The sequence below is a fragment of the Schistocerca serialis genome, chromosome 1, assembly GCF_023864345.2.
Source record: "Schistocerca serialis cubense isolate TAMUIC-IGC-003099 chromosome 1, iqSchSeri2.2, whole genome shotgun sequence".
NCBI lineage: Eukaryota > Metazoa > Arthropoda > Insecta > Orthoptera > Acrididae > Schistocerca > Schistocerca serialis.
The window spans coordinates 1,144,127,823-1,144,148,604 of NC_064638.1; the positions used below are offsets into that span (position 1 = coordinate 1,144,127,823).

The 20,782-nt window shown below is 43.2% G+C and overlaps 2 protein-coding genes across 6 annotated transcripts in view; one reads left to right on the forward strand and one right to left on the reverse strand.

Annotated features, from left to right (window-relative positions):
- Nucleotides 1-1,006, reverse strand: part of LOC126417601 (uncharacterized) — a 220,308-nt gene extending 219,302 nt beyond the window's left edge. The window contains exon 1 of one of the 2 annotated variants that reach the window (XM_050085132.1): nucleotides 811-960. Coding sequence is in view for 1 of the 2 variants with exons in the window: in XM_050085131.1 (XP_049941088.1) it covers nucleotides 811-960 (150 nt within the window). In the remaining variant the exon portion in view is untranslated. Of the gene's footprint in view, nucleotides 1-810 lie in introns of both variants that reach the window. The other variant, XM_050085131.1, reaches the window with a different exon arrangement.
- Nucleotides 1,007-20,782, forward strand: part of LOC126417627 (uncharacterized) — a 79,941-nt gene continuing 60,165 nt past the window's right edge. The window contains exon 1 of one of the 4 annotated variants that reach the window (XR_007575742.1): nucleotides 1,007-1,160. The gene's annotated coding sequence lies outside the window, so the exon portion shown is untranslated. The remainder of the gene's footprint in view (nucleotides 1,161-20,782) is intronic. The other 3 variants (XM_050085134.1, XM_050085135.1, XM_050085136.1) reach the window with 3 other exon arrangements.

Here is a 20,782-nt window from a genome sequence, read left to right on the forward strand (position 1 = left end):
GATGGGTAGATCATTAACTAATGAGGAGGTACTGAATAGAATTGGGGAGGAGAGGAATTTGTGGCACAACCTGACTAGAAGAAGGGATCAGTTGGTAGGACACATTCTGAGGCATCAAGAGATAACCAATTTAGTATTGGAAGGAAGCGTGGACTGTAAAGATCGTAGAGGGGGACCAAGAGATGAATACACTACGCAGATTCAGAATGATGTAGGCTGCAGTAGTTACTTGGGGATGAAAAAGCTTGCACAGGATAGAGTAGCATGGAGAGCTGCATCAAACCAGTCTCTGGGCTCAAGACAACGACAACAACAACAACAACAACAACTGCAGTTCAAAAGAAACAATGATGTACGTAATTCCAACACCAAAAGAAAAAAAAACTACGTTCATTACTCCACGTTAAGATCTTAGCACAAAAAAAAATGGGTGCACAATGCTGCAACTAAAATTTTTGAAAACTTGTGCAGGGATATAAAATTTCGGACAAATAAAGTAAAATTTGAAAACAAGCTAAAAAAGGTTCTCCTTGATAAATCCTTCTATTCCGTGCAAGAATTTCTATTATTGTAATGCGCAGAAGGCGGTAAACAGGAAGTAATGACACACTTCTACATACTTTTTCTTAAAATAATTTAAATGTTCAGAATGTAGCCACATTTACATATTAATTTGTGATGTGTATATAAAATGACGCGTTCCACAGCATTATGATTTATCGTTCAAATGATCCGTGGAACGAACAACCAAATAAAACTAACAGACAGCTCATATATAAATATAAACAACTTAAATAATGGTGTTCTTACTACAATAACATCTTCATCCTCAAACTTTCGCTTTGAGATGACATGTTTAATAGTCCTCAGAGTCCCCTTGCTCTTCACAGTTTCAATAAAAACATATTTGTCACACATACTAAATTTAATAACCGCCACAAACTTCACAACATAGAACATACACTATCTCTGTAATGTTTACAAAACACGCACATTCCAAAGCATTATCTTTGTAATGTTTACAACTGAGCACACGCAGACACGATTATTGAAATCGCCCAGAAAGATGAAAATAACCTCACCTCCATGTGTCAGATACTGTAAGACCTGATGATCGTCGGGTATTAAGCATTTTTTATGTATATTGTAACTGCTTGAAGGTAAATGTATAATTAACAATAAAGATCACTATTTTTTTCCGGTAGTGAGCTACAAGTAATATTCATACTCCTGGCGGAATACGTTGGATTCCTTAATCTTTCTTGTGCCTTCTTAAAGAATAAAATTAATATTTTCAATGTAAACCAAAAAAGCTGTCAAAACGTTGCTTTTGTTTGGATTACACCTCGAAATCTTAGTATGTTAGACTTGCTTCTTTTGCCAGAAAGTCGTGTAATGTTGAAGATTTATGTAATTGCGCATAAATAACCACCAAATCCTTTCATCTTCGATATTATAGGATTTTACATCCTTCGTATTGTTATATGTTGCAATTGTTCGCAACGTTGTTGATGTTTACAACTGTAAACGCGCCAATCATGAGGTAAACATATACTTGCAATAGGTGTTTGTTTCCGCAAGCGTAACCGTACTTTACATTTGAGTAATACTACAATAAAATCTATTTTCCTTTTCAAACCAATATCGTTGCCAGGGTATAATTACTTCAATTTCGTAAGTATAATGTGCAAGGGGGGGGGGGGGGGGGGGGGGGGAAATCACATTATCAACATAAATCACATTATCAACATCCACTCTCTTCATAACACTGTGGAAACTACATGAGTGGACTGTATCTTCTATGGCACTAAATACAGGATTTGTACTCTTTTGATTCTTGTACGGCGTGCGGGCTGTAATTAGTCTTACCTTCGTGGGGGCGGCAATCGTATGTAAGGAGCAGTAATACAAAAATAAACCCCTATTTGTATACGTTCAAAATGCCGCATTGAATCCTATCCAATATTGGATCTCCCTGCTTCAGCAGTTGAAAAGTCAGGAGACCTGTATAGCTTTTTCCCGAAGTTGCAACATTTATATGCCAGAGTTTAGTTTACACGTCAAATTTAATGGAAAATACAGTTAATATCTTCGTTAGATATCCCAGAAGTATAACATTACAAGGGGTTGTTAGTAGGTAGTGTAGCAAACTGATTCACTTTTATAATGATGTCACTGTAATTCCAATAGTTGATTCATTCCACAAAATTCACTGTTGAGTGTATGGAATGTGACTGAATGTCAGTTTCTAAGCTGCTGGTGTTCACCAAACCTGGTTCATCTTGCATTCCATTCCAGCAATCTCCAATGATATAGTTGTAAACCAAATAGGCAGTGATTTACGTAAACATGATGGTCAAATGTAAACAAAATATACTGACCAGTTACATACAAATCACAGGAGGAAAGTAGTGCATCGCTAAATCATCAACACTGACTTGATAACCAGTGTTTAGGTAGGTGTTATTAGAACAACGTTCGAGAGAAATGTATAAAACAGACAGTTTACAAGAAAAATTTAAATTTTCCTTAAACATATTCCCATAGCATCTTTTTCCTCATTAAACAGACAAGAGTAAAATTGAATAGAACCAGTGGCAAGAGATGGATAACTCTTGGGATTAAGATGTTTTGTACTTGGAAAAGAGAGATCTCCCTAATTTAGTAGGACAGCTGTAGTCAGGAGTTGAAAATCAATTACAAATATTATAAAATGCTCCTCTCTTATAAAAAAGGTGAAACATGTACACTATGCTCAACAGATAAAACTTTGCAAGAATAAAGCTAAAACAATTTGGAACATTACTAACAAAAATGTAGTGGTCTAAATAATAATGATCCCCACCACCAGAACCACTGGCAGAAATTTTCTAGTCATTGACCAACAAATCCAGTGATTAACAAGAATATGGTGTACGAATGTTGCTGAAGGTGGGGTAATCCAATGAAGAACACTGATTACACACTGTAACACCTTTAATTCCAGCACGCAATACCAAAATAAAATATGTCACAACATAGATAATGGCACCAAGATAACACTCCACAGTCCTCAAGTTAAAGCTATGTCACTCTGTCTTTAATTTGTCAATCTGTGTTGCTACATCAGACCCTCCTCCTTTCTTCCTTTTAGAACCCAGAGCCCAGGTATACCGGGACACATGATTTCCAATGCAGCCTGATCTTGCAGTCTTTGGAACCAGTTCCCGTGGGGGTGCCACTGGTGGCATTCAATTAAGGTGGGGATCCACTGCGCTCTCTGTCTGGGAGTGGCTGGTAGAGTGGTGGGTGGCACAGGAACAATGTCCTCTGACACCTCCACATCCAAGTGTGTCAGCTTAGATCATTTGACTGTAACCATTTCACATAATCTGCTGCATTGAATTTTAAAAGTGTATGGCCCGCACTGCAGAACCTTGTATAGGACACTTCACAGTGGATGAGAGATGGATGGGCCAAGTCGTCCCACAGCTAGACAAATGGTACACTGTTGAGGACCCAATGTGCGAACATATTACTGTGTCTGTCTAATTGCAGCGCTGTGAGCCCTAGTCAGGCCACAATTTCACGATGGTGTCAATTGATCTTGGTGATGGAGGACGTTGGAGGGAGGTCAGAAGGCTTGTCCCTAATCACTTGCACTATTAGGTGTAGCTCCTTGCCATACACGAGTTGTTCTCATGAATCTTGCATGTTGTTGTTGTTGTGGTCTTCAGTCCTGAGACTGGTTTGATGCAGCTCACCATGCTACTCTATCCTGTGCAAGTTTCTTCATCTCCCAGTACCTACTGCAGCCTACATCCTTCTGAATCTGCTTAGTGTATTCATCTCTTGGTCTCCCTCTACGATTTTTACCCTCCACACTGCCCTCCAATACTAAATTGGTGATCCCTCGATGTCTCAGAACATGTCCTACCAACCGGTCCCTTCTTCTAGTCAAGCTGTGCCACAAGCTCCTCTTCTCCCCAATTCTATTCAGTACCTCCTCATTAGTTATGTGATCTACCCTTCTAATCTTCAGCATTCTTCTACAGCACCACATTTCGAAAGCTTCTATTCTCTTCTTGTCTAAACTATTTATCGTCCACGTTTCACTTCCATACATGGCTACGCTCCATACAAATACTTTCAGAAACGACTTTCTGACATTTAAATCAATACTTGATGTTAACAAATTTCTCCTCTTCAGAAACGCTTTCCTTGCCATTGCCAGTCTACATTTTATATCCTCTCTACTTCGACCATAATCAGTTATTTTGCTCCCCAAATAGCAAAACTCCTTCACTACTTTAAGTGTCCAATTTCCTAATCTAATTCCCTTAGCATCACCCGACTTAATTCGACTACATTCCATTATCCTCATTTTGCTTTTGTTGATGTTCATCTTATACCCTCCTTTCAAGACACTGTCCATTCCGTTCAACTGTTCCTTCAAAGTCCTTTGCTGTCTCTGACAGAATTACAATGTCATCGGCGAACCTCAAAGTTTTTATTTCTTCTCCATGGATTTTAATATCTACTCCGAACTATTCTTTTGTTTCCTTTATTGCTTGATCAATATACAGATTTAATAACATCGGGGATAGGCTACAACCCTGTCTCACTCCCTTCCCAACCACTGCTTCCCTTTCATATGCCACGACTCTTATAACTGCCATCTGGTTTCTGTACAAATTAAAAATAGCCTTTCGCTCCCTGTATTTTACCCCTGCCACCTTCGGAATTTGAAAGAGAGTATTCCAATCAATATTGCCAAAAGCTTTCTCTAAGTCTACAAATGCTAGAAACGTAGGTTTGCCTATCCTTAACCTTTCTTCTAAGATAAGTCGTAGGGTCAGTATTGCCTCACGTGTTCCAACATTTCGATGGAATCCAAACTGATCTTCCCCGAGGTCGGCTTCTATCAGTTTTTCCATTCGCCTGTAAAGAATTCACGTTAGTATTTTGCAGCTGTGACTTATTAAACTGATAGTTCGGTAATTTTCATGTCTGTCAACACCTGCTTTCTTTGGGATTGGATTTATTATATTCTTCTTGAAGTCTGAGGGAATTCCGCCTGTCTCATACATCTTGCTCACCAAATGGTAGAGTTTTGTCAGGACTGGCTCTCCCAAGGCTGTCAGTAGTTCTAATGGAATGTTGTCTACTCCTGGGGCCTTGTTTTGACTCAGGTCTTTCAGTGTTCTGTCAAACTCTTCACACAGTATCATATCTCCCATTTCATCTTCATCTACATCCTCTTCCATTTCCATAATATTGTCCTCAAGTTCATCGCCCTTGTATAGACCCTCTATATACTCCTTCCACCTTTCTGCTTTCCATTCTTAGCTTAGAACTGGGTTTCCATCAAATGTCTTGATATTCATGCAAGTGGTTATTCTTTCTCCAAAGGTCTCTAATTTTCCTGTAGGCAGTATCTATCTTACACCTAGTGAGATAAGACTCTACATCCTTACATATGTCCTCTAGCCATCCCTGCTTAGCCATTTTGCACTGCCTGTCGATATCATTTTGAGATGTTTGTATTCTTTTTGCCTGCTTCATTTACTGCATTTTTGTATTTTCTCCTTTCATCAATTAAATACAATATTTCTTCTGTTATCCAAGGGTTTCTACTAGCCCTAGTCTTTTTACCTATTTGATCCTCTGCTGCCTTCACTGTTTCATTCCTCAAAGCTACCCATTTTTCTTCTAGTGTATTTCTTTCCCACATTCCTGTCAATTGTTCCTTTATGCTCTCCCTGAAACTCTGTACAACCTGTGGTTCTTTCAGTTTATCCAGGTCCCATTTCCTTAAATTCCCACCTTTTTGCAGTTTCTTCAGTTTTAATCTACAGTTCTTAACCAATAGATTTTTGGTCAGAGTCCACATCTGCCCCTGGAAATGTCTTACAATTTAAAACCTGGTTCCTAAATCTCTGTGTTACCATTATATAGTCTATCTGATACCTTTTAGTATCCCCAGGGTTCTTCCATGTGTACAACCTTCTTTCATGATTCTTAAACCAAGTGTTAGCTATGATTAGGTTATGCTCTGCGCAAAATTCTACCAGGAGGCTTCCTCTTTCATTTCTTAGCCCCAATCCATATTCACCTACTATGTTTCCTTCTCTCCCTTTTCCTACTCTTTAATTCCAGTCACCCATGACTATTAAATTTTCATCTCCCTTCACTACCTGAATAATTTCTTTTATCTCATCATACATTTCATCAATTTCTTCGTCATCTGCAGATTGAGTTGGCATATAAACTTGTAATACTGTAGTAGGCGTGGGCTTCGTGTCTATCTTGGCCACAATAATGCGTTCACTATGCTGTTTGAAGTAGCTTACCCATACTCCTATTTTTGTATTCATTATTAAACCTACTCCTGCATTACCCCTATTTGATTTTGTGTTTATAACCCTGTATTCACCTGACCAAAAGTCTTGTTCCTCCTGCCACCGAACTTCACTAATTCCCACTATATCTAACTTTAACCTATCCATTTCCCTTTTTAAATTTTCTAACCTACCTGCCCGATTACCCGATTAAGGGTTCTGACATTCCATGCTCCCATCCGTAGAACGCCAGTTTTCTTTTTCCTGATAACAACGTCCTCTTGAGTAGTCCCCGCCCAGATATCCGAATGGGGGACTATTTTACCTCCGGAATATTTTACCCAAGAGGACGCCATCATCATTTAATCATACAGTAAAGCTACATACCCTCGGGAAAAATTACGGCTGTAGTTTCCCCTTGCTTTCAGCCGAATCTTGCCTATAGTCCTCAATTGCTGATCGCAGGCCCAACAGGACAAGCTGGAGTGCGTACGACCACGGCGACTGGCACATATCAAAGCTGCCTTTGTGCTATGGTAGAACCTTTACAACATACTGTTACTGGCAGTATGACAGCAAGTGGTATGTATGCAAGAACTGCCATATAACCATAGGGTTTCCTGAAGTAAGGACGCCAGGAACTACCGGCCCTTGTCAGTCCTGATGGTGTGTGGCATTCCGAACCTCATGATCCAAGTGCCTAAAATAGGCTTTGCCACTGTATGTGGCATCATTTTGGCCACATGAGTGGCCTCCATCCACTAAATAAAGCATTCCACTAAGGTTACAAGGGAACAGAAGCCATTGGAGTAAGGAAGAGGGCCTACAAGAACCACATGTACATGCCCGAACCTCACTGAAAGTGTGGTGAACAGCCCTTGTGGACGGAGGACATGATAGTCAATTTTGCTCTGCTGACACCTGCCACACTGCTTTACCCACGAGTGGCAATCTCTGTTGATCCTGGGCCACACCAGTTTCGCAGTAGTCCGCATTCCTGTGCGTGAGGTTATGGTAGGCCAGAAAGATAATTCTCTTGAAATCATGTGATATGTAGACAGGCATCCTACCATGTGCCATGTTGCACTGCATAGTTAGACATTATCCTGTGCTGTTTTTGACTCTTTGTAATTGCAGAGTTGAACTCTGTTGCTCCCATAGCATGCATAACTTCTTGTCCAGCACCCATTCATGTGCATTGTAGTCCCACCATCGTTCTGTCCTAATATTGGTGCAGTCGGTGATGATGTACTTGCAGCCACTCACACAGTGTACATCGATGGTAAACTGGGAAATCAACTCCACCTGTCTGATCAACTGAAGTGAACATTTAGGTGACCCATTTCAAAACAATTGGTAATGGAGTCAGGGTCTGTGAAAATCATGACAGTGGTTGACAGCAACAAAGACTGCATGTAACACAAGATCTATAATGCTCCAGTATTAGAAAGGAGAAGAATGCCAGGGGCAGCCACGCACTGTCAGTTTGCTGTTGGAGGGCGGCCCCCACCACCACCTGGCTTGAGTCCTCCATAATAGCTGTTGGCACATTTTGGTGCAGATGATTCAGCAATACAGCTCATGTGGGTCATTCTTTCACCGAATCAAATGCAATTATTGCTTCTCATTCCAAGACACCTTCCTAGTTCCTGCCGTGAATTTGCCTTAAGCAATCTTGGCAGCAGTGCCACCGACACCACCGCATGAGGTGGGTAGCAATGATCGTTGTTGAGCATACCTACAAACTGTCTAAGATCCTTGGATGTCCGTGGCAGTGGAACTTATTGGATCTCTCTGACTTGGTCTCCTAGGGTAAGACACCTGCGGCCAATGCATCAAACCCAGGAACTCAACGCTATCCCATCCAAAAATGCACTTGCTTGTATTCTCCACAACCCCTGCTTGTTGACATAACTTGAAAAGTAGTTGATGGTGTGTAGCTTGCTGTCCTGATGAAAGAGAAAACACGAGTATGTCATCCGTATAATAATATACACCATGTAGATCTCGGTGGATGAAACATTGCCATGTCTGGGCAGTATTTTTAGTCCATATGTATATGAGTTGACTGAAAAGTAATGCCTCCACCTTCATAACTCTTCAACAGTTGGCAGCTTTGGTATGCGGCTGGTACAGGCTTGTTCCATAGCCTCTTCTCTACAGCTCCAGTTGCCGGGAAGCCTTAGCATTGTATGGTTGTGTTGTTACAAAAAAAAATGGTTCAAATGGCTCTGAGCACTATGGGACTCAACTGCTGAAGTCATTAGTCCCCTAGAACTTAGAACTAGTTAAACCTAACTAACCTTAGGACATCACAAACATCCATGCCCGAAGCAGGATTCGAACCTGCGACCGTAGCGGTCTGTGTTGTTACAGTGTAAAGTATGGAACCCTGCGCAGATGGTTGGTCAGTGCGATTTAAGCAACATACAGCCATTGAATTCTTGACAGCAGGTGTCACCCCAAAGGAGATTCATCAGGGAATAAAATCATTTTATGGTGACTGTGTTGATGTGAGTGCTGTACGTCGTCGGGTGAGTAAGTTGAAAGATGTTGAGGTGGGAACATCTGACCTGCGTGATAAACAAAGATTTGGACGTCCTGTGACAGCAACCACTGAGTTTCGCAAGAAAAATGTTGACAGATTGATTCAAGACTCCACACTCTGAGTGATATGACAATCATCTTGAATCAGTCTGTCAACATTTTGCTTGTGAAACTCAGTGGTTGCTGTCACAGAACATCCAACTCTTTGTTTGTCACGCAGGTCAGATGTTCCGCCTCAGCATCTTTAAACTTACTCGCCCAACGATGCACAGTAGTCACATCAACACAGCCACCATAAACTGCTTCCATTCTCTGATGAATCTCTTTTGGGGTGACACCTTCTACTTTCAAGAATTCAATGACTGCACATTGCTTGATTCGAATTGACTGACCGTCAGCGCAGGGTTCCATACTTTACACTGTAACAACACAACCGTTCAATGCTAAGGCTTCCCGCCAACTGGAGCTGTAGAGAAGAGGCTACGAGGCTACAGAACAAGCCAGTAACTGGCACATGCCAATGCTGCCAACTGTTGAAGAGTTACGAAGGTGGAGGCATTACTTTTCAGTCAATCCTCGTGCAAGTACTCCTATGATCCAAAAGGAGTCATCATTGCTGTCTTTGCCGTGTCCCCAGGGGCCGTAGGAATTTGTGAGTATGCTCCTGCGCAGTCAATTACAGTAAACACAGTTGCTCCAACCAACTTGTTATTCATGTACATTATGTTGGGTATGGGATGCCTGTCAGGGATGGTTCTCTTGGTAAGTACCCAATAATCTACACATAGTGTCCACAAACCATATGGTGGAGCGAGGTCCATTTTGCTGTCCAAGGGACATGTGATTCTGTCTGTAATTTCTCTGTTGACATTCGCGGCCAACTTCTGCAGTGTGAGGAGAGGGGTTTCCCTGGGGCTGTATGGATAATGGGCTGAGTCTTTGGTCTTCTTTTATGCCTGTCATCTGACCATGAAGTGAGGCCTGGGAACTATTCCAGAATCTGTGAGCTATCAGTCCCCTCTGGACATCCACAAGTAATTGGAACTGTTATAGGTTGTCTGTCTCAATTATAAGTACCCTGACATCTGCAATTAAGAAATTCCATGTGACTGGCTACAGTAGGTCTGTGTCAACACAAAATCTTTTCTTGTCATATGCCAATGTGGATATGTTATTAGCCACCGTGATGTTGAGGGAAGTGCCCTTGGAGTCTAGTTGAAACAATGCCCTTGGTAAAATGATAATATCAAGCCCCATGACCACTGAAAACTTTGTATGTGATATTTTGTCCATAACAAAGAGTCTTTTTGATATGTTACCTGGAACCAACAAGAAAATGATGTTTGGGTGTGGCTCCGCTTAGTGAGTGGGGATTGCCATAAAATTTCAGTTCTTCAAAGCCAAAGGTTTCACAGCTGGGCGAGGTATATGTAACTGTGGCGCATGTGTATAATATCTGTGGCTGGGACTGGCTGAAAAATGTTGATCTTTTCATTTGCATGGATGCCGTGATGCTGCTCCTGTCCATCGTAAGCCTGAAATTCCATTGCAGAGCATGCGTGGAGAAAAACCACTGTGCCAGGGAACCGAGATGGCAAACCATGCTCAGACGCAAATTTCAGACCAAAATGTGAGCAGAGGACTCCTTAAAAAATGACGCAGTAGTTGCTATTGGTGGAGGGTGGCTCTAATATTGAGCATAACAGATCACTATGCCCTGTAGTCCCTTACGACAGCCACAGAAATGCTCAGGGTCTGGCCATTGCCTTTACGCTAGCTGCCCTATTGCCATGGTTTCAGATTTGTCTGCCAGCACCAGTAGTGAAGCATTTTTATCCACTTATCCGGTGCAAGGATAAGTCTCATGTTCTCTTGAAGCCTGCTGGGCCGTATTATGCAGAGGATCTGCTCTGAAAGTGGGTCAGGTCTTTATAGTAAGCACAGGTCACACAGTAGCTGGGTGGGTGCATGTTTCCTAATCTGTCTGCGGAGCATGTACTCAAGTGACGGGGCGAAGTACTCGATTAGGCCGGCCTTAAGCGCTAAATAACTGTGTGTGGTTATAGTATCCTCTGCAAAGATTGTCTGATATTTGCTTAAGTGGGTGATGATGCATTGGAATTATAATGTCTTACTATACGTTGTGTTGGCAGGAAATGTTGTCAACATGCAGAAAATTGGCCATTTAATGTTTTGTGTGTTCCTACGTTGTGGAGCCATTTTCTGAGACTGCTGGTCTTGAGGAGTATCAGTCACATTACTGCTGGGCGAGTGCAAAGCACTGTCACCAGCCTCCAGTTTTACACCGACTCCATTCCCCAAAAGTACAGTGAGGTGTCCTGTGCGGGGTCACCACTGTAGGGATGTCATTGAAGGTGGATAATCCAATGAAGAACACTGATTACGCACTATAACACCGTTAATTTCAATACTCAATACCAAAACAGATTATGTTACAACGTAGAGAATGGCACCAAGAGAACACTGAGAACACTCCGAAATCCGTAAGCTGGAGCTGTATCATACTGTCTTCCATTTGTCGATCTGTGTAACTACAGTGGAAAGGTTGCTACTCACCACATAGAGAAAGTGTTGAGTCACAGACACGTACAGTAAAAAAGAACTACTTCCTCACAGCAGCAGCATACATTATCCCTATTAATAAAAACCAAATACAGATGTGTTATATTAAGTTAAGCAGACACTCCACCCACTACCAACAGGTATTCATTTCATAAATAAACACCTCAGGAGATTATAACATTTATCAGGTCCCTAAAATGTAATAATTCTGCTGGCTATGGTTTGTTTATAGCAGAATATTAAAATCTTGTGGTGTCTGGATGGAACTACACTTAAGCCATCTTCATAATCAGTCAGTGGCTCAGGACATTTCTTGATATGCTTCAATATGCTGAAGTAACATCCACCTATGAAACTAGAGATAAGAAAACTGCCTCTGATTATAACTCCTTCCAATTTTTCCAAAAAATGTCTGAGAAAGTAGCCTCCGAGAGAATACTGATTCATTAAACTGAGCATAACTTGGAATTTGCCTCTTAGTTTGGCATTTGTATGAGACAGTGTACTTCAAAAAGGTAGTCCTTACAAAGCTAAACAAGAACATTGTTATATTGGTATATTTTGTGACTTTTGGTTGTGGGGATCCTGAGATTGTACTTAGTAACTTAAAGGATTAGTCTATAACATTTATGAAATACCTCCTGCACTTCATATATTGATAACAGAAAGCAGAAGGTCTCATCGCAGGCAGTGTTGCAGGCATTAAATTAACCTCAGAATGGGTGGATGTAACCAGTGGGATCGCACAAGGATTTTCTGGGCTTACTCTTGTTCTTAATCTGTGCAGATAATCTTCGTATTAATTTAAATGGTTTGTTGACCATACTAATCAACCTCAGCAAATAGCCCAGATGATAGCTGAACATGCCCACTACTGGTTCACAGCTAACAGTTTAAGTATTGTTTGAATGTATCACAGGTGTCTCATCAGACAGTGTTGTGTGAACTCGCAATACTTCCATTATGAAACTGCTCATCAAGGGAATATCCCGGCCAGTAAATGCCATATGATCATTTCATTTTTCATCTTCAAATGCTACCAAAGCATTGGTCTGAAAGGCAGATCTGCAGTTCATTTCAGCCAGCATGCAGTAAAACTCAGGAGCAGACAGAAACATTGGAAAAATTGTGGTAAAGTCTTATGGGATCAAACTGCTGAGGTCATCGGTCCCTAAGCCTACACACTACTTAATCTAAATTAAATTAACTTAATGCTAAGGACAACACACACACACACACACACACACACACACACACACACACACACACACATACACATATGTACCTGAAGATGGACTCGAACCTCTGACGGGGGCAGACAAAAAAAAAAAACAGAGAATTTGACAAGGATTTTTTCTACCTTATATTGGTGGAGTCTCTTTGAAGATCAGCAAGCTATTCAACAAATATCAAATAAAGTGTGCCTTCTGTGATTAAAGACGACTGATGTCTCAGGAGACTGGGAATGTATTGTGGGTTTTGGCTGGGTTGTAGCCCAAGGAAAACACACGGAACACTGTAAGACTCGATCTATTTTGCATCGGTAATTACAGGAGTCCACATTACAGCAAGTCATACAGCGAACTGAACAAGGAAGATGAAGCGGGCCATTCGTACTTCTCGATACCACACAGCACCACCCCCCTCCCCCCCCCCTCCCGCAGTGTGCAGCACTGTTTGAGCACAGTGGAAGGAGGGGGGGAGGGGGGTCCGCGGCGATAAAGGAGGTGGCAGTGATGTGATGGGGACGTCCATCTCCGGAGGTTGTTGTGGCAGGGACCACACTAAGGACAATAGACAGCCTCTACATGTACCGCTCATAGCCACCACATGCTCGGCACTCGCAAACCGCAATCTGTGCCCATGCAAACATAACAGACATGGGACTTTTTTGCTGCCATTCCCTCTTGAGCAGACAACTATGCCACTTTCAACCCCCACTAGGTGGGTTACATCAGCTTGGAGCAGGCGGGAGCCGGAGATTGACTAACGAACCGGGTCCCCGGTTGAGTGGGGTGAGTTGTCTTGCAGCAGGATGAAGATATGGTTGTCATCGATGAGGATGGTGACATCCAACACACGTTCGGACAGGACGTCGGTTTGCAGAACCACTAGAGAGGGTAGCAGAGAGGATGTAGAGAGAGAGGGCGAGAACCCAAGGAACAGCGTGGATGGTTATGCAGGCGCATGATCGGGTGAGGGCTGCGGCAGCAGCTCTGAGAGGTCATTGGTTGAGTGCGAGTCCTCAGGGCTGGGAGGCTGCATAACGTATTTAGGTGTGAAAGACGCTGGGTCAACGTGTGCCAGTTTCACATGGTGGAGAGAAACAGTGAATGGTGAACCTTTAACCAGTATGTCCATCGTATTAGCAGTGCGGTTTATGACCTCATGTGGGCCTGAATATGGTGGGGTGAGTGGGACCCTGATGGTGTCATTGCGGAGAAAAACGAACTTGCATGAAAGAATATTGGAGGGCACATAGGAGTGGGGGGAGTATGGCTCGATGGGGGATTCAGGGAAATGTTTGCAAAATGTGTTGTTCGGATCCAGCTTATGAAGTCAGGAAGGAGGGTGGGATTGTCAGAGGAGGTAGATTGTAACAGATCCCCAGGGAGGACAGGGTTTCCACCACACACGAACTCACTCATGGTGCCCTTGATATCTGATTTGTACGACGACCGTAGGCCAAGGAGTCTCCACAGGAGGGCCACAGTCCAAAGACTGTCATGACATCACAGTGCTGTCTTGAAAGTCCAATGCCACTGTTCTACCAGTCTGTTTGCTTGGGGGTGGTAGGCAGTTGTGTGACATTTGTTGATACTACACAGCTGGCAGAGTTGGGCAAGGAGTGTCCTGGTCAATGGTTATGGTAGCAGGGCACCCAGAGGGGGAAATCCAGGAAGAAAAAAAAGCCTTCACCAAGGTTTTGGCAGTTATGTTTGTGAGATGGACAGTCTCTACCCACCGAGATAAATGATCGGTGGAAGAAAGAATATAACGGGGGAAGGGGGGCTGATGAGGTCCAGGTGTATGTGGTAAAAGCAGCCAGATGGAATTTCGAATTTGCGGAGAGTTGGAACAGTGTGCCTGGTGACTTTGTTGCACTAGCAGGTGATGCAGTTCCAGGCCCAGGTATAACAATCGAATTTCATGTCTCGCCACACGAATCGTTCAGACATGAGGCATGTCGATGACTTAATCTCGGGGTGTGCTAGAGAATGTAGTGTGTCAAACACTGAACGGCAGAGGGGAGGGGGGATAAGGGCGTGGAGGGTGCCAATGGAGGTGTCGCACTAGACTTCCTCTTGGGCACCGGAAAATTTTGCTTTGGTGAAAGGCAGCGAAGTGAGTTGCTGTGTATCCTCATCCTGGTTCCGTAGGGACGCGAAGTCAGAAAGATCAACAACCATTGAGATGGTGCCAATGCAGGAAAGGAAGTCTCCAATGATGTTGTTGGCGACTTTAATATGGCATATCTCAGCAAAGAACTGAGAGATGAAATCGAAATGCCAAAAGTGGCATGGGGGAGGGTTGAGATGGGGGTTGCGTACGGCATCTGCTACTGGCTTGGAAGCGGCATAGTTGTCTGCTCAAGGGAGAATGGCAGCGAAAAAGTCCCATGTTTGTTATGTTTGCACGGGTGCAGATTGCAGTTTGCAAGTGCCGAGCGTGTGGTGGCCATGAGCGGTGCGTGTAGAGGCTGTTTATTGTACTTAGTGTGTGAGAGAGGTGCACTCGGCAGTGGCGGCACTGCTGGCACACATGGAGCTCTCGAGCAAGCTGTGCAAGGAGGCACGAGGGGGGGGAATGTTTATCTGGACACTGGGTGAGTGCGCGCATGGTGGTGAGGGGCATGATCGGAGCCAGGACAGCTGGATTGTCATGAAGCACGCGAGTGTCACTTTGTGAACAGGTGAGAGAGACGTTGAGTGAAACACACGTGATGGGGGCGGGAGAGGCAGGGGTAACACTGCGCGGTTGAGACTGGAGTCACATGAGATAGGGGTGGTGTTGCTAACCTGTGTGCTGTTGTCAGCAAAGCTGTCAGGTGTGGCGGATGAAGGCTCGGGTGTTGGTGTTAGTGAGCAGTGTGAATTGATGTGGACGGTGATCGCGGCAAGCGTGTCCTCATGGTGGACAATGCGATATTTCAAAACAGCATTCTCACAGTGGAGGGCACAGGTCTTGACACTTTTCGCCAGGACACGATCCACAGTTGCATAAGTCCTGCTCGCAAGGGCCATGCACTGATGCGCTAAACAGTTAACGGTGTTTACACTTGGAGTAGGTGGCTGAGAAAGGTCACATGAGATGTGAGAGTTAGAGGTGTGGTGAAACAGAGAAGCTCGAACAGTGTTTTGAGACACGTGGTGGTGTGATAAGAAAGTGTTTCCCAGGATCGGTTCTGCGATGTCCGCCACGTGGAAGATCCAGGGGAGGGAGAGGCCATTAGAGAGGCAGGTGTGGAGTGTAGATGAGTTCACAGCTCACAGTAGGCAGCATGTGCATGTGAGAAGGCGTGTGACCATTGACTTAGGTACAATTGAGACGTTAGCGCTGATGTCCAAGAGGAAGTTGTGAATTGAGGAATAGTCTTTGATGTAAAGGCGGCTGTTCAATTTGACAGAGGCATGGATGGAATGTAGTATGGGTTGGCGCTAATCGGACGATTGTCTTTACGGATGCTTGCACGGAGGGCGGCACTTTTTAGTGGCGTCACTGAATACATTGTGGTACCAACAGTGAGGGTACATTGGGAGAGGAGGCGGCTGATCGTCCTCAATGTGATTGGGTTTGTACACTGGGGCGTATGGTGCAGGCATGATATGCAGCAGCTCAGTGAGTGGAGAGCCAGATGGTGCAGCAGTCTGAGGAGGGGAGTGCGGCCAGCAGTTGGGCGAACTACCGCTGCAGGAACTACTTCTTGTGTGAGCATCTGTTGGTAACCCTGGTGTGTGAGTGAATAGACCTCTTCATCCATCTGCAGGTGTGAACCGATGGATTTCAGGGTGTGGGGGAGGAGATGAATGTGGAGATCTGTAGCCAATTTCGATAACCACACTGAACACAGGGTTTTGTCGAGCATCATCTGCTCACTGACCCCCTGAAAGTTTACTTGCAGTGTTGGGAGGGGGGGAGCAGATGTGCACAGAGGAGCACAGTAAAATGTTCCCACTGAGCTGTCAGCATGACGAGCCAGGGCATGTTTGGCGGGGCGGAAACCACAGTTAGATCACTACATGTTACATTGTTCATGTCAAGTGGTGACCCGTAAAGTTCAATGAGGGGCCGAATGGTCACTGGGGGTGGAAACATACCTAGAAATGTTCATGAAACACACTGGGCATTTGTCCTTTCCTCCCCATGACTAGTGTCTCTGCTGCATAGAGTGCTTCTAGTTTAGTTACTGTGTTATAAGGCCTTATTTTGGTGTTCCAAGAGAAGGCTTTCTTATTGTATGTGTTTTCAGTTTTCTGGAAAGCTAGTTCCATTTTGGTCCTTCTTGCTTCCATTGCTTTCCCTACAAGGTTGTTCCATTCAGTCCATTCCCCTAGGTACTTGAAACTCCTAACCACGTCTATTTTTTGTGCTCCTACTTTATTTCTCTTAGGAGTGTCTAGTATATTCATTATTATCTTCGTTTTTTCGTAAGAAATCTTAAGTCCTATCTTCCCTGCCTGCCCTTGTAACTCAGCGATTTGTTGTTTAGCTTCCTCCCATGTTTCCACAAGTAACACTATGTTGTCACTAAATGACAAACACTTAATCATGATTCCTTTGTTTTTTGTTCCAAGTCTTGATTCCCCTCTCGTTCTTGCACTCCATTCCCTCACAACTTTTTTGAGTGCACAGTCAAACAGCAGGGGTGAGACCCTTGCCGGACCCCTGTTCTGATTTCAAAAGTTCACCCATGAATCCGACTTTAGAGGATGTATTCGTGAGCGTCTCCTTGATGATCTTTAGAATTTTCCCAACCAAACTAAACTCCTCCAAAATATTGAACGACAATACTCTGTCTATGGAATTTTAAGCTTTTTGGAAGTCTACAAAAGTCACTATATACGGTTTCTCCCTCTGCTTCTGATATGCTAAAAATATTTCTGAGGTTTAAGATCTGTTCAGGGCAGGATCTTCCTTTCCTAAACCCTGCTCGATACTCCCTAATTTGGCAATCTAACTGAGATTCTGCTCTTTCTAGTAAAGCTCTGGACAATATCCTGTAGGTCACATCCACCAGGTAAATCCTTCTGTTGTTGTTGGGATCAGATTTAGGACCTTTTTTTGTGACGAGGATGTATCAGGGCCATTTTTGATTCCTCTGGAAGATTCCCTTGTTCCATATCTCCTAAAAAAGTTTCTGAAATAAGACAATTGCATTTTTGCTAGCATACTTCCATAATTTGGCTGTTATCTGATTTTCCCCTGATGCCCTGAAATTTTCCATATGATTTGGTATTGCCTGGATCTCACTTACAGATAGGGGTTTAGAGTCTGGGTTGGAGGATGACTTCGGTCCACCATCGAATGCCATCTTTTGGTTTGGTTCCTCACAGTTTAGAAGTTACTTGAAGTATTCTGCTAGTATCTTACAGTTGTCCCTATTACTATATGCCATGTTCCCTTTTTTGTCCTGGAGTTGGGGGGGGGGGGGGGGGGCATATCTCTTTAGCTTCTCCCTGAAGATCCAATAATAGTTTCTCATGTTGTTCTTAGCAAAGTTATCATTTATCTTCCTGAGCAGTTGGTCTTTTTGCGCCTTCTTAACTTTCTTGATCTCCTTGGACACCATCTTTCTAGTTTCCATAAAGAGCTGCCAGTCACTCTCGTCCTTTTTGGTTTGCCAGATGTGCCATGCCTTCTTCCTCAGATCACGTAGTCTATCACAATCGTCGTTCCACCACCTGGTAACAGGACCAAGTTGCTCTACCTTGGCTTAAGACTCTTCTCCATCTGCTTCCAGTCCTGGAATTCTAGATTGCTTGTTAACTTGCCCCATTCCTCCTAATTCTTCTTTACTTTCTCTGGATCATATCTCCTTCATGCAAGTTTTTTCCTATGAAAGCTACTCTTGGTGATGATCTTCAGTTTCACTTTAGATAGGTAGCGGTCAGAGTTGAGGTTGACCCTCTGAGAGGATGACGGTTCAATCCCGTCTCCGGCCATCCTGATTTAGGTTTTCCGTGATTTCCCTAAATCGTTTCAGGCGAATACCGAGATGGTTCCTTTGAAAGGGCACGGCCGATTTCCTTCCCAATCCTTCCCTAACCCGAGCTTGCGCTCCGCCTCTAATGACCTCATTGTCGACGGGACGGTAAACACTAACCACCACCACCACCACCCTCTGAGAACCCTAACATTTTGGATATCCTTATGAAATTTTCACTTTATCGCAACATGATCTAACTGGAATTCTCCCAGGAGAGGGTTAGGTGAAATCCACATCTTCTGTTTTCTTGTCAATTTCTTAAAGCTAGTTGACTTCAGGATCAAACTGTGTGCCTGGCATAATTTGATGAGGCTGATACCATTTCAGTTCGTCCTGTTATGTGCCAGGTATCTCCCCACTATTTGCCTGAACCTTTTCTCTCTCCCCACTTGGGCGTTAAAATCCCCTAGAAGGATGACATTATGTTTTTTGGGGATCTTTTGGATCGTGTCATCTAGTTTTTTGCAGAATAGTTCCATGTTCTCCTTATTCTTTTTGTTGTCAATGTTTATAGGGGTGTGAAAATTTACAACGGTATATAATTTGTTGGTACCTGATCTCTTGCACAGATGATGATTCTATGTTCATTTAATGTGTCTGTTAGAGTCTTAAGTTTCCCCACTTTCAAAAGTGAATTTGCATCTAAAGTTGCTAAGTAGTTTGCTTTCCTCTATTTTACTTTGTTTGAGGTTCTAAGATGCCCCGATTCATCTTTGTGAGACATTGCAGACACCCCAGAATCCGAATGTCTGCTTGCACACTTATGTACAGTGGATTGAGCACCTGGGGTAATTAGTTTCACATCACACTTTTCCATGATTGATAATTCTTTGAGTTCTGAGGGCTACTTTTAGAGCCACCTTTTTTACAGCCGAGATTGTTAACCCCGGAGGATTACTCACAACTGCCCCTTACATGAAGACAGATGCCGACCAAAGGCTGTCCAAGTTGAGAACAGGTGCTTTTGGATTTTGTTTTGCTTTCTAATTCATGGTTAACTCCACTAGGCTCTTCCGCTCTCTCCGCTGTTGGGAATCAGCTCCCGCTTTTTTTAAGAGGTGTTACTCCTCCTCCTACTCCTCCTCCTCCTCCTCTTTCCTCATCACTTGTGAGATGAGGCCCCTGGCTTGGGACCGGCAATGGCTGCGTTTGCAACCCCATTATTAAAGAAGTAGTCAAAATATTTTTAGCTAATGACTTAATTAACAGAGACTCGGGATTTCAAATCATCGAAGTATGGGAACCAGCATTTGTGGCACAAAGGCGTTGTCAGCTACATACAAATGAATGCGATGACTTAACACAGGTGGAGAATCAAAACAAGGACAGTTAAGCTGACCACCAACCCCTTACCTGTGTGTGCACCCTGCGGGTCCCGACTTGCGGCCGCATTTTCCACTCCTTGTGTGTGGAGACCACAGCCACTTCCTCTATCAGGAGGCTCTGTATGTTGACATCTTCTACAATGACATAGCCTCGCCCATTGGTGCCTGCACTTTTCTAGCGAGCCAAAGCATAAATTGGTGAGATGCAACAGCAATGCGTTGGTAGCAACTGAAATGGCAATCAGATGTTTCATGGATATTTTTGGCAATTTACGCAGCACTATTTGCTGTGACACCTGAAAACTATTCAGGCAGTTATTATGTTGAAAAAACGTCAAGTGGCACATCAATTTAAGCCAGACCTTATGAAGAGTAACATTATGCAGTTTCAGAAAAAAAAAAAAAAAAAAACGCTAGTTCCTGATGAGGTAGACATTAACGTTCGTACACTAACTGAAACTTCCTGTGTAAAATGCCTAAGTTCAAAGGAACAACAGTCTGGAATGGGATCAACACAAACACAAGTAATTATGAAGCTTAGTTCAGCATCTTTTGCCTGTAGAAGCATCTCTCATTGTGTCAACATGAAGACAAGAATTTGGTTCACATAGCAAATATTCACTGCTTGTTTTTTAATGGAATTCTCTTCAGAAAATTTATTCAGAAAAAGTGAGATGTTGAGCTGTGGCTTATTAAACTGATAGTTTGGTAATTTTCACATCTGTCAACACCTGCTTTCTTTGGGATTGGAATTATTATATTCTTCTTGAAGTCTGAGGGTATTTCGCCTGTCTCATACA